Raw genomic sequence first — 16,503 nt, 5'->3', positions numbered from 1 at the left:
AAGAACTTGCCACATTTAGAAATGGCTAGTAATCAGAAAGGAACTAGCACATGATCTGTACAATAATACTGCAAGAAAAAGGGAAGAGAAAAACAAGAACAAACAATACATGAAGAACCAGAAAACTTTTACAGCAGAGACATGAAGATTGTGGCCAAACATGTCACATTAAAAAACAAACATAATAAAGCATTTGCCACTGTAGAAGGTGAATTCAAAGCAGGAATGTAAGAGTGTATATACCATCTTCAAAGAGATTTGTAGGAAGATAAAAGGAAATGAAACATGAGCTGGCAGAACTTAGTCAAGAAATAGAATATTTAAAGATATAACCATAATAGAAATCATGACTATGTAGGAAGCAACACACAGGAGACAAGAATCTGCAAAAAGCACAGAAGAGAAAAGTTGGACAGGACTGATGAAAGTAAACAAAATGAAATAGAATTAGTAAAGTTAAAAGGTTACAAGTGACAGCTAAGGAAGACAACAGCAAGATTGCACAATTTGTGTCCCAAAGGAAGCAAAACCATGAAACGGGGAAAAAAATGTTTAAATCTGTAATTCAAGAAAACTTTCCAAAAATAAAGGAAGACTTGAATCTACAAACTGAACGGACACGATGGGTCCCAGGAACATTTGGCCTAGAAAAATCATTAGCCAGGATATAGCTACGAAATTGCTGTACCTAAATAGTAAGAAACCTTTGGACATCCAGACAAAAGATCAAGTTACCTATATGAGGAAACAAAGGTCAATCTGGCTTCCAAGTTTTCCAAGTAACATATAGTTACTCAAAGACCTTGAATGATGTCTACAAAGGACTCACGTAAAAGAAAGTGATTTAAGTATTTTAACCCAGTTATTCCATCATGTATAAAGCACCATTCAAATGTTTTTGACTCTGAGAAATATGTATTTTTAAGAACACCTGGAGAAATTGGTAGAGGAAAAACATTATCCAGTCAAGAGATAAAAGGCAAAACAATGTTAGAAAGATTATCAAATTTATTTAACTGTAGGACTAAGACTAAATAGTTACAGAACAAAATATATATGATATGAATAAGGTAATAACATATAATAATGTTATTATGTAATAGTAACACAATAGCAGTGTAATAATTACATAACACAAGTTAGAAGAGGAAGGGAAAGAAAAGGTAAAAGATGGTGGAAGTACCCTGATGTATCTTTTATAGCTAAAAGTCAAAAAGTTACAACTAAAAGTGATGTCAAGAAACAGACACACAGTATATATAAAGAAAATTCCAAGAAAAATAATATCAAGTAAAATTGGGCAGGGGAGAAGTATAAATTTCATAAGATTGTCATAACTTGTTATAGGAAGTCAGTAGGTACTAGCCATAGAAACAAAGAATTAAGTTATCCTCTGAAGTTATAAAGAAAGGTAACCCCTAGAACAAAAACATCAGCCTTCCAAGTTAAAGACATGTACATGTACACACACATATTGAAACAAGCTGACACAGATCATGTAGTGAAGGATTTGTCTTAAGAGCAGTAAAAACCATGATACAATATGTCTTAACACAAGTATGTCTAATTATTTTTGATTAAATAAGTATCAATGGGTTTTACTCACCTAATAAAAACTTTGGATCACAAAGCAAAATCCAAATCACATCATATATGCATAAGATCCTCCCAGAACAGTAAGAATCCTTCTTAGACAGCTTAGGCCAAAGGTGTGGATAAGGACTTAATACATGCAGAAAGGGGAAAGAAAGTGTCAGACAAAAAGTATTAAATGAGGCAAAGAAGGGCAATATTTCAGTGATAAAGATACAAATCACAGGGCTTCCCTGGTGGCGCAGTGCTTGAGAGTCCGCCTGCCGATGCAGGGGACACGGGTTCGTGCCCCAGTCCGGGAAAATCCCACATGCTGCGGAGCGGCTGGGCCCGTGAGCCATGGCCACTGAGCCTGCGCATCCGGAGCCTGTGCTCTGCAACGGGAGAGGCCACAACAGTGAGAGGCCCGCGTACCACAAAAAAAAAAAAAAAAAAAAAAGATACAAACTACAAGTATGACTATCCTTGCATCAGATAATCACAATATTTACAAAACAGAAACCACAGGAAATGTAAGGAGAGTATAGAAATACATTAGTATTGAGGAGTTTTAATTCTTTCCCAGTTCATATAAAAGCAAGTGGACAAAAATAAGTAAGGATATAGAAGACCTAGTGAAAATATTGAATATGATAGATCTAATCTATAAATATCTAAAGAGAGAATATACATTCATCTCCAGTATCCACAGAACATTCACTAAAACATTGATAAATTAAGCCATAAGGAAAAATCTCAGATCCAAAAATACAGAAATTATATGGACAATATTCTCTAATCACAGTGTGATAGTGCATAGTCTTGGCTTGTTCCCGACTTTGGGCATAAAGGTCACAGTTTCCTCTTTTGTTAACTTATTCATTCACTTAAATAAAAATTACAGATAACTAATGAAAAAGAAAAATTGTTTACTATCTGGAAATTTTAAAAAGTAACTTTTGGGCCACAGGTAATTAAAACTGAATTTATAGAAATTATAAATGAAATCTAGAAAATGATGAAAACCATATTTCAGGATTATGGAATATACCTAAAAGAGTACTCAGAAGAAAATTTGTAGCTGTAAATACTATATTATGAAATAATTAATATATTATGAAATAAATTATTCCACTTATGAAATCTCACAACAGAAGGAGAGATAAAGGTAAAAGAAATTGATCACCTAGAAAGTAGTAAAACAGTTCATAAATCAGTGGTTATTTGGGGGGGGTGAAAACTAAAGAAACAAAAGAAAGTTAAAGATGGGGTAGGAAATGAAAATATCCAAAGTAAGAAATAACACAGAAATAATTACAGAGATGGAACTTCCCTGGCAGTCTATTGGTTAAGACTCCGTGCTTTCACTGCAGGGGGCACAGGTTCGATCCCTGGTAGGGAAACTAAGATCCCACATGCTGTGCAGCACGGCCAAAAAAAAAAGAAGAAATAATTACAGAGATCATGAAATATGGTAACAGAGAAATAGCCATAGAGACCATGAAATAAGAAAGAGCCACATGAGACTCTTTTCTTTGATTTTATGCAGATTAGATGAATAGACGAAATGGGTGATTTCCTAGAAGAATATATTTTTTAAATATTTTTTCTTATTATTTTTTGGTTGTGCTGGGTCTTAGTGGTGGCACGCACGGGATCTTCGTTGCGGCATGCAGGATCTTTAGTTGTGTCATGTGGAATTCTTAGTTGCAGCATGCGAACTGTTAGTTGTGGCATGCATGCAGGATCTAGTTCCCTGACCAGAGATCAAACCCGGGCCCCTTGCATTGGGACTGCAGAGTCTTACCCACTGGACCACCAGGGAAGTCCCTAGAAGAACATTAATTTCCAAAATGGCCCCAGTAAATGCAATTATTTCTGTAGATGTGATAGAGAACACTTGAGAAATATTGTACCTACCTATCCCCCACCCCCAAAATACCAGACCCTGTTGATTTCATGGAGGAATTCTACCAAACTTAAAGAACCAAAATATTCCAATGCTATTTGAGCTATCCTAGAACACTAAAGAGGAAGAAAATTTCCAAATTATTGCTATAAATCAGGTATTACACACCAAAACTGAGGATCAGAATATAACTACAGTCAGTTCTTATTCCTACCAGTTATGTTCTATAAAGTCACTGAGAATAGTGAATTAGCGAATACTGAACCATGGCTCCTGGGGAAATATGTACATATGTATAGGCACACTCATATCACACATAGGTTACAATCTTAAATGCTAAAAACCCCTCCTGGATGATTCTATTTCTTTTTTTTCCACAAAAGAGAAAGTGAGTTTCAGAAGTGTTAAGTGAGTTGCCTGAGGCCATCCACTAACTGGTGCCAGAGCTGGGATTCAAACTTTTTGTGACTGGCCCCAGAGCTGGGGCTTCTCATGCTGTGCTGCACTGCCCCTTACTGTCTTTATCCTCTCATCATCTCTGTAAGAGCTGGAGCAAGAGGCAGACCACAGCTGGGAACCATGCACATCAGGCAACTCACATGTCTACAAATGACTGCAAAATACAGCAAGTATTGATTTTTGTCATTTTTATTGTTACAAATTTTAGTTAGTAGGCGAATTTGCAAATAGGAAATCCATGAATAATGAGGATCAACTGCATATAATCCAGATAATATTAAAAAAACAAAACTCAGAGACTAATCCCACTGTATATATTGGACCCAAAATCCTAATTAATGCTAGTAAAGAGAGTCCAGTAGCACATTAAAGCATGCCACACCATGAAAAAGTCATTTTTCTGCCAGGAATGCAAAGGAGATTGTTGGGAAATATATACTTTTTTTTTTTTTTGCCATATTAGTACCTCGAGAGATGTAAAAAAAGGTATTTGAAAAAAATTCAACGTCAATTCTTTGTAACGTACATAACTCAAAATAGGACTAGACTAGGTGAGCCCATCACATCAGTAGAATACACAAAAACCATGTGATTATCTCAAAAAACACAGGAAAAGCATTTAACAAAGTTTGACAACCTTTATGATAAAAATGCTCAGCTATCCAGAAATAGAAGAGAACTTTAGTCTCATAAAGGGCATTTGTCAAAAACCCACAGTTAAGAGCATACTTAATGATGAAAGACTGAGAGCTTTCTCCCTAAGATCAGGAACAAGACAAGGATTTCTGCTGTAGCCACTTGTATTCAACATTGTACTAGACAGTTTGTCAGGGAAATAATGGCAAGAAACTGAAATGAAAGGCATGAAGTAAAACTGTCTCTATTTGTAGATGACACATATATAGAATCCAGTAAAAAGAACTATTAGAACTAATAAATGAGTTTATCAGGGTTGCAGGATACAAGATCAATATGCAGAAATTAATTGTATTCCTATACAATAGCAATGAGCAATCCAAAAATGAAATTAAGAAAACAATTCCAGGGCTTCCTTAGTGGCGCAGTTGGTTAAGAATCTGCCTGCCAGTGCAGGGGACACGGGTTTGAGCCCTGGTCCGGGAAGATCCCACATGCTGCGGAACAACTAAGCCCGTGTGCCACAACTACTGAAGCCCACATGCCTAGAGCCTGTGCTCCACAACAAGAGAAGCCACTGCAATGAGAAGCCTACACATTGCAACAAAGAGTAGCCCCTGCTCACCACAACTAGAGAAAGCCCATGCGCGGCAACGAAGACCCAGCACGGCCAAAAATAAATTTATTTTAAAAAGAAAATAGAAAGCAATTCCACTTACACATCAACAAAAAGTAAAATACTTAGGAATAAATTTAACCAAAAAGTATAAAACTTAAACCATGTCCATGCACTGAAGACAATATTGTTAAGATGGCAATACTCCCCAAGTTCAGCATGATCCCTCTCAGAATCCCAGGTGGATTTTTTTCAGAAATTAACAAATTGATCCTAAAATTTATGTGGAATAAGAGACCCAGAATAGCCAAAACAATTTTGAAAAAGAACAAAGTTGGGAGACTCACACTTCCTGATTTCAAAACCTGCAATATCAAGCCTACAATAATCAAGAGAGTGTAGTGCTGGCTTAAGAATGGACATATAGATTAATGGAATGGAATTGAGAGTCCAGAAATATATACCTTACATTTGTGGTCAATTGATTTTCAACAGAGGTACCAAGACAATTAAATGGAGAAAGAATAGTCTTTTTAACAAATGGTCTGGAGACAACTAGGTATTTACATGCAAAAGAATGAATTTGGGCCCTTTTCTCATACTACATGCAAAAATTAACACGAAATGGATCATAGACCCAAATGTAAGGGCTAAAACTATGAAACTTAGAAGAAAACATGAATAAATTTTCATGGCCTTGGGTTGGCCAAGCTTTCTTAGATACAACACCAAAAGCACAGTTGACTAAAGGAAAAATAGTTAAATTGGACTTCATCAAAGTTAGAAACTTTTGTGCTCCAAAGTACATCATCAAGAAAGTGAAAAGACAACACTCAGAGTGGGAGAAAATATTTACAAATCATGTCTGATAAGGGATTTGTATCTAGAAAATATAAATAACTATTACAACTTAATGATAAAAAGACAACCTAATTTTTTAAATGAGCAAAAGACTTAATACACATTTCTCCAGAGATGATTTACCTATGGCCAACAAGCACATGAAAAGATGCTCAGCCCCATTAACTACCAGGGAAATTAAAATCAAAACCACAGTGAGATAACACTTCACACCTACTAGCGGGGTTATTATACAAAGACATAATAACAACTGTTGACAAGGATGTGGAGCAGTTGGAACCCATCTACGCTGCTGGTGGGAATGTAAGATGATGCAACCACTTTGGAAAAAGTCCAGCAGGTCCTCAATCAGACACAGAGTTATCACATGATCTTAGCAATTCTACTTCTAAGCATACACCCAAGAAAAGTGAAAACATATCCACAAAAAAATTGTAAACAAATGTACATAACAGTGTCTTTCATAATAGCCAAAAAGAGGAAACAACTCTAATGTCATCAGTGGATGAATGGGTAAAGAAAAGGTGGTATATCCATATGATGGAATATTATTCAGCGGTTTTGAAATGAATTACTGATACATGCTCCAGCATAGACAGACCTTGAAAACATGCTAATTGAAAGAAGCCAGGCGCAAAGGACACATATTCAGTGATTCCAGGAAAGGCTAATCTAAAGAGGCAGAAAATAGATTGGTGATTGCTTAGGGTTAGAGGGCGTGTGGAATTTGTAGGGTGACAGCCCAGGAGTGTGGGTAATGAAAATGTTCCAAAATTGATTGTACTGATGGATTCATAACTCTATGAATATAGTAAAAGCCACTAACTTGTACACTTTAAAAGGGTAAATTGTATGGTATGTGAATTCTATCTCAGTGAAACTTAGAAGACTAGATGCATACTTTTTGTTTAAATATAGCATGCATACATCTAAGACCAAATGTTAAGACCTTACTGATAAGAGAAACACTAGAACAATGGTATTCAAAAGAAATTTCTGTTGGCTGAAGAGTTCTTTATCTGTGCTGTGGTAATACTATAGTCATTATCCAAATATGCTCAGGAACTGAGAAAATGAACTTTTAATTGTTTTTTAAATAAATTTATGTATGTATGTATTTATTTGCTGCGTTGGATATTCGTTGCTGTGTGCGGACTTTCTCTAGTTGCGTCAAGTGGGGGCTATTCTTCATTGTGGTGCGAGAGCTTCTCATTGCGGTGGCTTCTTGTTGCGGGGTGTGCGGGCTTCAGTAGTTGTGGCATTTGGGCTCCATAAAAGCCCAGGACCAGATGGCTTCACAGGCAAATTCTACCAAACGCTTAGAGAAGAGCTAACACTGAGCCCTCTCAAACTCTTCCAAAAATTGCAGAGAGGAACACTCCCAAATTCATTCTACGAAGCCACCATCACCCTGATACCAAAACCAGAAAAACATATCACAAAAAAAGAAAATTACAGACCAATATCACTGATGAACATAGATGCAAAAATCCTGAACAAAATACTTGCAAACAGAATCCAACAACATATAAAAAGGATCATACACCATGACCAAGTGGGATTTATCCCAGGGATGCAAGGATTCTTCAATATATGCAAACTACTCAATGTGATACACCATATTAACAAATAAAGGAATAAAAACTATAGGATCATCTCAATAGATGCAGAAAAAGCTTTTGACAAAATTCAACACCAATTTATAATAAAAAAAAAACTCTCCAGGAAATGGGCATAGAGGGAACTTACCTCAACATAATAAAGGCCATATATGACAAACCCACAACAAACATCATACTCAGTGGTGAAGAACTGAAAGCATTTCCATCAAGATCAGGAATGAGACCAGGATGTCCACTCTCACCACTATTATTCAATGTAGTTTTGGAAGTCCTAGCCACGGCAATCAGAGAAGAAAAAGAAATAAAAGGAATACAAATTGGAAAAGAAGAAGTAAAACTGTCACTGTTTATGGATGACATGATACTATACATAGAAAATCCTAAAGATGCCACCAGAAAACTACTAGAACTAATCAGTGAATTTGGTAAGGTTGCAGAATACAAAATTAATGCACAGAAATCTCTGGCATTCCTATACACTAACAACGAAAAATCAGAAAGAGAAATTAAGGAAACAATCCCATTTACCATCGCAACAAAAAGAATAAAATACCTAGGAATAAACCTACCTAAGGAGGCTGACGACTTGTACTCAAAAAACTATAAAACCCTGATGAATGAAATCAAAGATGACATAAACAGATCGAGAAATATACCATGTTCTTGGATTGGAAGAATCAATATTGTGAAAATGACTGTACTACCCAAAGCAATCTACAGATTCAGTGCAATCCCTATCAAACTACCAATGTCATTCTTCACAGAATTAGAACAAAAAAATTTTACAATTCATATGGAAACACAAAAGATCACAAATGCCAAAGCAGTCTTGAAAAAGAGAAATGGAGCTGGAGGAATCAGTCTCCCCGACTTCATACTATATCAAGACAGTATGGTACTGGCATAAAAACAAATATAGATCAATGGTACAGGATAGAAAGCCCTGAGATAGACCCATGCAGGTATGGTCACCTAATTTATGACAAAGGAGGCAAGAGCATACAATGGAGAAAAGACAGCCTCTTCAATAAGTGGTGCTGGGAAAACTGGACAGCTACATGTAAAAGAATGAAATTAGAACACTACCTAACACCATACACAAAAAATTAACTCCAAATGGATTAAAGATCTAAATATAAGACCTGAACTATAAAACTCTTAGAGGAAAACAGGAAAAACACTCTGACATAAACCACAGCAAGATCTTTTGATGCACCTCCTAGAGTGATGAAAATAAAAACAAAAATAAACAAATGGGACCTAAATAAACTTAAAAGCTATTGCACAGCAAAGGAAACCATAAGACGAAAAGACCACTCTCAGAATGAGAGAAAATGTTTGCAAATGAAATGACGGACAAAGGGTTAATCTCCAAAATATACAAACAGTTCATGGTGCTCAATATCAAAAAAAAAAAAAAAATCCAATTTTAAAATGGGCAGAAGATCTAAATCGACATTTCACCAAAGAAGACATACAGATGGCCAAGAGGCACATGAAAAGCTGCTCAACATCACTAATTATTAGAGAAATGCAAATCAGAACTACAATGAGGTATCACCTCACACCAGTCAGAATGGCCGTCATCAAAAAATCTACAAACAGTAAATGCTGGAAAGGGTGTGGTGAAAAGGGAACCCTCCTGCACTGTTGGTGGGAATGTAAATTGATACAGCCACTATGGAGAACAGTATGGAGGTTCCTTAGAAAACTGAAAATAGAACTACCATATGACCCAGCAATCCCACTACTGGGCATATACCCTGAGAAATCCATAATTCAAAAAGAGTCATGTACCACAATGTTCGTTGCAGCTCTATTTACAATAGCCAGGACATGGAAACAACCTAAGTGTCCATCGACAGATGAATGGATAAAGAATATACAATGGAATGTTACTCAGCCATAAAAAGAAATGAAACTGAGTTATTTGTAGTTAGGTGGATGGACCTAGAGTCTGTCATACAGAGTGAAGTAAGTCAGAAAGAGAAAAACATACAATATGCTAACACATATATATGGAATCTTAAAAACAAAAAAAAAATGGTTCTCAAAAATCTAGGGGCAGGACAGCAATAAAGACGCAGATGTAGAGAATGGACCTGAGGACACGGGGAGGAAGGGGGAAGCTGGGGCGAGGTGTGAGTAGCAGCAACATACATATACTACCAAATGTAAATAGTTAGCTAGTGGGAATAAGCCGCATAGCACAGAGAGATCAGCTCAGTGCTTTGTGACCACCTAGAGGGGTGGGATAGGGAGGGTAAGAGGGAGGGGATATGGGGATATATGTATACATATGGCTGATTCAGTTTGTTGTACAATAGAAACTAACACAGTATGGTGAAGCAATTATACTCCAATAAAGATCTATTTTTTTAAAAAACTTTGCTGAAAAGTTATTTATCTTTGCTGTGGTAATACTATAGCCATTATCCAAATATGCTCAGGAACTGAGGAACTGAATTTTTAATTTTTTTTAAATATACATTTATTTATTTTTTTGGCTGCGTTGGGTGTTCGTTGACTGCGTACGGGCTTTCTCTAGTTGTGACGAGTGGGGGTTACTCTTTGTTGCGATGCACGGGCTTCTCGTGGTGGCTTCTCTTGTTGCGGAGCACAGGCTCTAGGCACGCGGTTTTCAGTAGTTGTGGCACATGGGCTCAGTAGTTGTGGCTCGCGGGCTCTAGAGTGCAGGCTCAGTAGTTGTGGCGCACGGACTTAGTTTCTCTGCAGCATGTGGGATCTTCCCAGACCAGTGCTTGAACCCATGTCCCCTGCATTGGCAGGCGGATTCTTAACAACTGTGCCACCGGGGAAGCCCCTGAATTTGTGTGTGTGTGTGTGTGTGTGTGTGTGTGTGTGTGTGTGTGTGTGTGTGTGTGTGTGTGTGTGTGTGTGTGTGTGTGTGTGTTGTACGCGGGCCTCTCACCATTGTGGCCTCTCCCGTTGCGGAGCACAGGCTCCGGACACACAGGCTCAGCGGCCATGGCTCACGGGCCCAGCTGCTCCGCGGCGTGTGGGATGTTCCCGGACCAGGGCACAAACCCACGTCCCGTGCATCGGCAGGCAGATTCTCAACCACTGCGCCACCAGGGAAGCCCCTGAATTTTTAATTGTAATTAAATTAAGTAGGCACATGTGGCCCACATTAAATCCTTCAGGAAATCCCAGTCAGTTTTCTTTTGACAGTATCTAGAATCCAATCACCTCTCACAGCCTCCAGCTTTGTCTCTACCAGGATTACTTCAGCAGCCCCCTTCCTGGTTTCCTGGCTTTGCCCTTGCCTCATAGAATCTATTGTGAACACAGCAGCCAGTGTGATTCTTTTAAATGTATAGCAGTGTATGTCTCTGCTCAAAACCCTTCACATTCAAACTCTACATGTCTAAAACCGAACTCCTGACCTCCCCACCTCCTGCACACACACCTTCTAGCTCAGAGTATGAGCCCAGAGTCCTTGTGTCTCCCAGACTCAGTGGTCCAGCCCCTACCTAACCCCACATTACATCTCAGATTCTACTTCTGCCCCTACAGCCCCCCGACCTTATTACTGCCCCTTCCTTGTTCACTCCAGCCACACTGTCTTCCTCGCTGATCTCCAGGGTGCATGTGGGCTGTTTTGTCTGACTGATGGGCTCTCCCCTCAGACATCCACATGGCTCACTACCTCACCTTTTCCAGTCTCTGGTCAGTGTCACTTCATCAGTGAGGCCTTCCCTGCCCACCTCCAGGATCATGACACCACCCCCTTCCCTCCCTATACCACTTCTCTGCTTTCCTTTTTATATTTTACTTGTTTATTTGTTCCCTTCTCCTTCTGCTCTAGATTATAAATTCCATGAAGGCAAAGATTTGTGTCTCTTTTCTTCCCTGCTAAATCTCCTAGCAAAGGAATGCTTGTCAATTGTTGGTGGTCAGTAGGTATTTGTTGAATGAATAAATGAGTGGATGGATGGATGAATGAAGGAGTGAATGATGAAGATCGATTGGAGGAAGAAAATACCAATTAGAAGCACAGAATCCAGTGGGGAGGCTAGTTTAATAGGCAAAGAATTGTCATTCCTTCTAATTGATACCTGTCTTTCCTTGAACAGTCATGTTCCTTTTTAAAAAATGCATTGTTCTTTCTCATTGAAACTTAAACTCCTTGGGATCAAGGACTGAATTCTTATACCTTTTTGTTTCCTCAGCAAATAAACATTCAGTTATAAGGCAAGGTAATTCTCATTTGGCCAAAAGAACTCAAGTCACTCAATTTTTTTAAGTCTTTTTTCCTTATGCTAACATTTTTTCTTATTTATTTGATTTTATAGAATTTGCACATCTTCCCATTGAATACTCCTGTAAAGCAGGGAGTCTTTAGACCAAATAGGGTTAATCCGCACGGTGGTAACTATGGTAGAACCACAACTAATAATTGCTTCAGCCGAACCCAGTGGAAATACTGTCACTTCAACAGTAGTCTAACCTAGTCACAAACACTGCTTGGCAGCTGTCATATGTCATGGCTTTTAATCAACTCTAGGGCAAGAATCATTCCATTCTAACAGATGGACATGAATTTAACCAGACAATAAACCATGTATGTGCCATAAATATGTTTGCTGAAGGCATGATTCCCTGTACAGAACTTTAAGAACAGCTGTCTTATCATGAGCTACTGTTGCTTAGTGAGATGATTTGTTAACCTAATTCTGAAAGATTACATTTGTCTTTAATGTAATCTTTAATATTAATGTTATCTTTAATGTGAATCTTTCAATGGCTTCCCCACTACCAGTTGCCTAGTTGTTTGGGGGGGACAATTTTTATAAATAAAATTATTTACATGAGAATTTTTAAAACTAATGATATGGTTCCTTTGCAAATTTGGTGTCATTTGTCTTAAAGGGCTTATTACCTTTTGTGTGTTGCCAGGGCATGCAAATCATTAGTTGCATGCCCTGGCAACATTAATTAGTCATTTTTTTTTCTTCATGCTTATTTCCTTTTAGTACTTCTGTTAAATTACTATATTAACTACTACTTAAATGGCTTTAGCTGTACAATTTCTTTAAAGTACAATTATTTTGTCTTTCTGCTTTTTTCTGTCATCTTCAGAGACGATGTTTTTATTCTGTCAACAGTGCTTCCCCTGTGGAACTTGTGCAATTTAAAATATGAAGTATTTGTTCATTTTGTGTTCTTCAGAGGGTAACTTCTATTGATGTACCTTTTCATTGGCAGTATCCACCAGGCAAAGTATAAATTGCTGTATAAAAACTGGAAAAGTGTTTGAGTAGAGCAGATGTTCTCTTAGCATGAAGCAGATGTAAAACTTGCAAGTGTCTGTCTAATAAACTATAGCATTTGGTTCTATACAGCTGGTGCCAAGATTACCAGTTAATCATGTTGAAAGGCATTTTTACTAATCAGGATCCCCTCTGTCCTTTACACATTCTGGGTATGTTAAAAGAGAGAGAAATGGGGCACAAAAGTGGCTTTCTACTTTTAGTACTTTGAGCAGTTTTTTTTCTCTTTCTGCATCTTCATGAAGTCAGTCTCCTTTTAGAACCATGTCCGATAGGGAGCCCCCTACATGAGTGTTTGATGTTAGAATATTCCATTGAAGGCAGCCACATGTTGAACACTTTAAGGCAGCTGGAGAGAAGGAAAGGATATAATATACTTAATGTGGTTTTTTTTCTTATTTGCATGGACAGAAGCTAATATTTGCTTAGTTAATGTCAATTCATAGTTTCTGTGGTTACCTGACCAAGAAGGAGGTTGAACATTCTGGAAACAATTAATACCAATTTAGTTTTATGTTATCAAAAGCAGTGGAACAGTTTTTCCCAAAGATTAAAGGTGAATGGATTAATGTGACTGCCAAGAAGATAAAACTTTACAGGTATGAAAGATACAACACAAATCAGTAGCAAATGTAAAAGCTACAAGAGCACATCATTTTCTGTTGTCCTTTTTGTAAAGCAAGTGTGCTAATGAAATTAAATTTCAAAACCTGATGAGCCTTTTTTTTTTCTCACGTTTGATTTCCCAAGGATAAATTTGTTTTCTGTGAAAGGAAGCTCATCATATAAGAAGGTTTGCTACTCTGTGCCTTCTGCTTTTCTAAAAAAGTTAATAATGATGAAACATAATTATTTTAATATCAGTAAGTGGATGTTTATACTCTGATAGTTGAGTATTTCTTCAATGTTCTTTTGTGAATTAATTTATAATACTTTTTTAAAGGGTAGGAGAAATATTTCTTTAAATATCTTTTTTTTTTTTTTTTTTTTTTTAATTTTTGGCTGCGTCAGGTCTTAGTTGCAGGGGCGCAGGCTCTTCATTGGCCCGCGGCATGTAGGATCTTAGTTCCCCCACCAGGGATCGAACCTGCATCCCCTGCATTGGAAGGCAGACTCTTAACCACGGGACCACCAGGGAAGTCCCTCTTTAAATATCTTAAGGGCAGAAGGAAGTACATTAAAATAATCTCCAGATCTGAAGATAAATAGCATGACTGGTTCTTTTAATGAAATGTTTATTACTATTTGAAAAATAATTGGAGGTAGGGGAAAACAAAGATGTGCTAAAAGAAGTTTATCCACTAGAAAGTAAGATATTTACCCCGGTCCAGGAAGATCCCACATGCCGTGGAGCAGCTAGGCCCGTGAGCCATGGCCATTGGGCCTGCACGTCCGGAGCCTGTGCTCTGCAACGGGAGAGGCCACAACAGTGAGAGGCCCACGAAACGCAAAAAAAAAAAAAGAAAGTAAGATATTCAGTGTTTATCATCCTCCACCAGTAAAGTTGGGTTTGTGGAATATGGATCCACTGTATAGGAAAAAACATAGATGGTATTACATTTTAGACAGTGTGTTGCAGAACCTGGTTTTTTGAACACTGGTGTAAAAGAATCTATAATGACATAGGTTATAATTTTTTGTTCATTTATACTGTTATATATATATATATATATATATATGAAATATAGGATCTAAGAGTATTAAGAGTATTATTCCAGAAAGTCTTCCCCATTCTTGTTACCAGTTGCCTCTATATTTTATATTACTGATTTAAATCTTAAATTTCATAAAAGCACCTTACAACCAAATTGACTAACAGCTACTACTTTAAATTTTCAGTTCTTCTAAAATTGAATATTTATATAAAAGCAGTTTAATATTTCTTGTATCCATTTTCCTACATGAATATCTTTCCACCAAGGTTACACTTGTCAAATTAAAATTCACATGTAAAAGGTCTGCCCCATTTTACTAAGAATACCTTGTATTCTTAGAATAAAAAGAAAATTATTAATCTTATATAATATTGTTAGCTTAAATTTAGGCAAGTGTCTAATGCAGTTATAGTTCTTTGTATTTGAGAGACTTTTTTCTACTGTCCCTATTTTATTTTTCACTAATATTACATAAGAATGGTGGTACTTTTTTAAGGTTTTAATTTGTATGAAATTAAAAACATTAACTCTGAAACATTAACTTAATGGAACTGGTTTTCTCCATTGTTAAAAATGGTTTGTTATAGGACATTTTAAACAGCCACAAAAATAGAATAGTAAAATAAACCCTTATAATATACACCCAGCTTCAATAATTATCAGCCTTTTATTTTTATTTGCTAAGATTTCTTAAGACTATTGTCAGAGGTTTTTGTTTTTGTGTTTTTCTTTTAAGTTGTAGTTCTATATCCTGTTTCTACAGTGACAATAGATATTTAAACAAAACTAGGTCATGTAAACCCAGTAGACCTAACTTTATTTCAGGAAGTGGAGCGAGAAATCTCATTCAGAACAGAATGTGGACTGTATTACTCCTACTACAAGCAGATGCTGCAGGCTCCAACCCTCATGCAAGGTAATCACAACTAATAGTTTTATTTGGGGTCTACTGCATTCTTTTCAATATTTCTGCTAAAATATACTTTTGCACTAATGCATTCTAAATGCTTTATAGATCTTGTGTAGTTTTTTCTTGAACTTGTATAGTTTTTTTCCTTGTTAACATAATCCATGAAAATGTTTTGCTTTGGAATAAGTTATGTAATATTTTATGTAGTTCTCCTCTCCTTGCTTCTCAGCTCTACTCCATCCCAGATTATCTGTTCACAGTTTCTTGGTTTTGCTGTTAATTGTTTTCATGGTCATTTTGGAAAAGGTCTTTGTGTGTGAAAGGAGTATTGTCTGAAAACAGGAGATGTTTTGGTAGTACAAATGAGAATTACAGTTGTCTTTTTTGTCCCCAGTGCCCCCATTCATTCCTTTATTTTGAGTTACCATTTTCCCACATTTCCTGTGTTTCTAATTGGTTTAGAGCACATACTCTTTACCTTTACTCCATTTAATGGAACCCTCCAAAAGGGTCTCTCCTCAGTATATGCTTTATATGCTTAATGTGGGTGCACATAACAGAGAATTGCCTTTTTCTAGGCTTTGTTTGGAATCAGATATATTTTTGGCAAGAATTCTTCATGGGCGATGTTTTGTACTTCTAATTTTATCACGATAGGAGACATGAAATTTTGGTTGCCTTTCTTTTAGTGCCATAAAAGTTAATCAGTTGATTCCTATGTGGATAGCTGCATTCACACAGAATAAGGTTAATTACCCACCAGCCTTGCACTTAATGGTTTTAGTAGCCATTGATGACTATTGCCACTGTCCATTATTTCAATAGAGTTACAGAAGTGACTCTCATTCCTCCTGCATTTATTAGCTGGAACTCTGTTAGATAGAAAACCTTTTTCTCATCAGCTATTTTATTACCCCGAGTACAGTTTATCAAAAAAGGCAGGATAAGTGTTGATTTTTCCCCCATACA

At 36.8% G+C, this 16,503-nt stretch overlaps 1 protein-coding gene across 11 annotated transcripts in view; it reads left to right on the top strand.

Annotated features, from left to right (window-relative positions):
* Positions 1–16,503, top strand: part of DPY19L3 (dpy-19 like C-mannosyltransferase 3) — a 73,083-nt gene that overhangs the window by 9,561 nt on the left and 47,019 nt on the right. For all 11 annotated transcript variants that reach the window (XR_010837929.1, XR_010837928.1, XR_010837927.1 and 8 more), the window contains exon 4: positions 15,450–15,540. Coding sequence is in view for 8 of the 11 variants with exons in the window: in XM_059046030.2 (XP_058902013.1) it covers positions 15,450–15,540 (91 nt within the window). In the remaining 3 variants the exon portion in view is untranslated. The remainder of the gene's footprint in view (positions 1–15,449; positions 15,541–16,503) is intronic.

Source organism: Kogia breviceps, chromosome 18 (assembly GCF_026419965.1).
Source record: "Kogia breviceps isolate mKogBre1 chromosome 18, mKogBre1 haplotype 1, whole genome shotgun sequence".
Classification (NCBI taxonomy): domain Eukaryota; kingdom Metazoa; phylum Chordata; class Mammalia; order Artiodactyla; family Physeteridae; genus Kogia; species Kogia breviceps.
The sequence above is the reverse complement of the archived record's forward strand: the minus strand, read 5'-3'. Positions and strand labels throughout refer to the sequence as shown.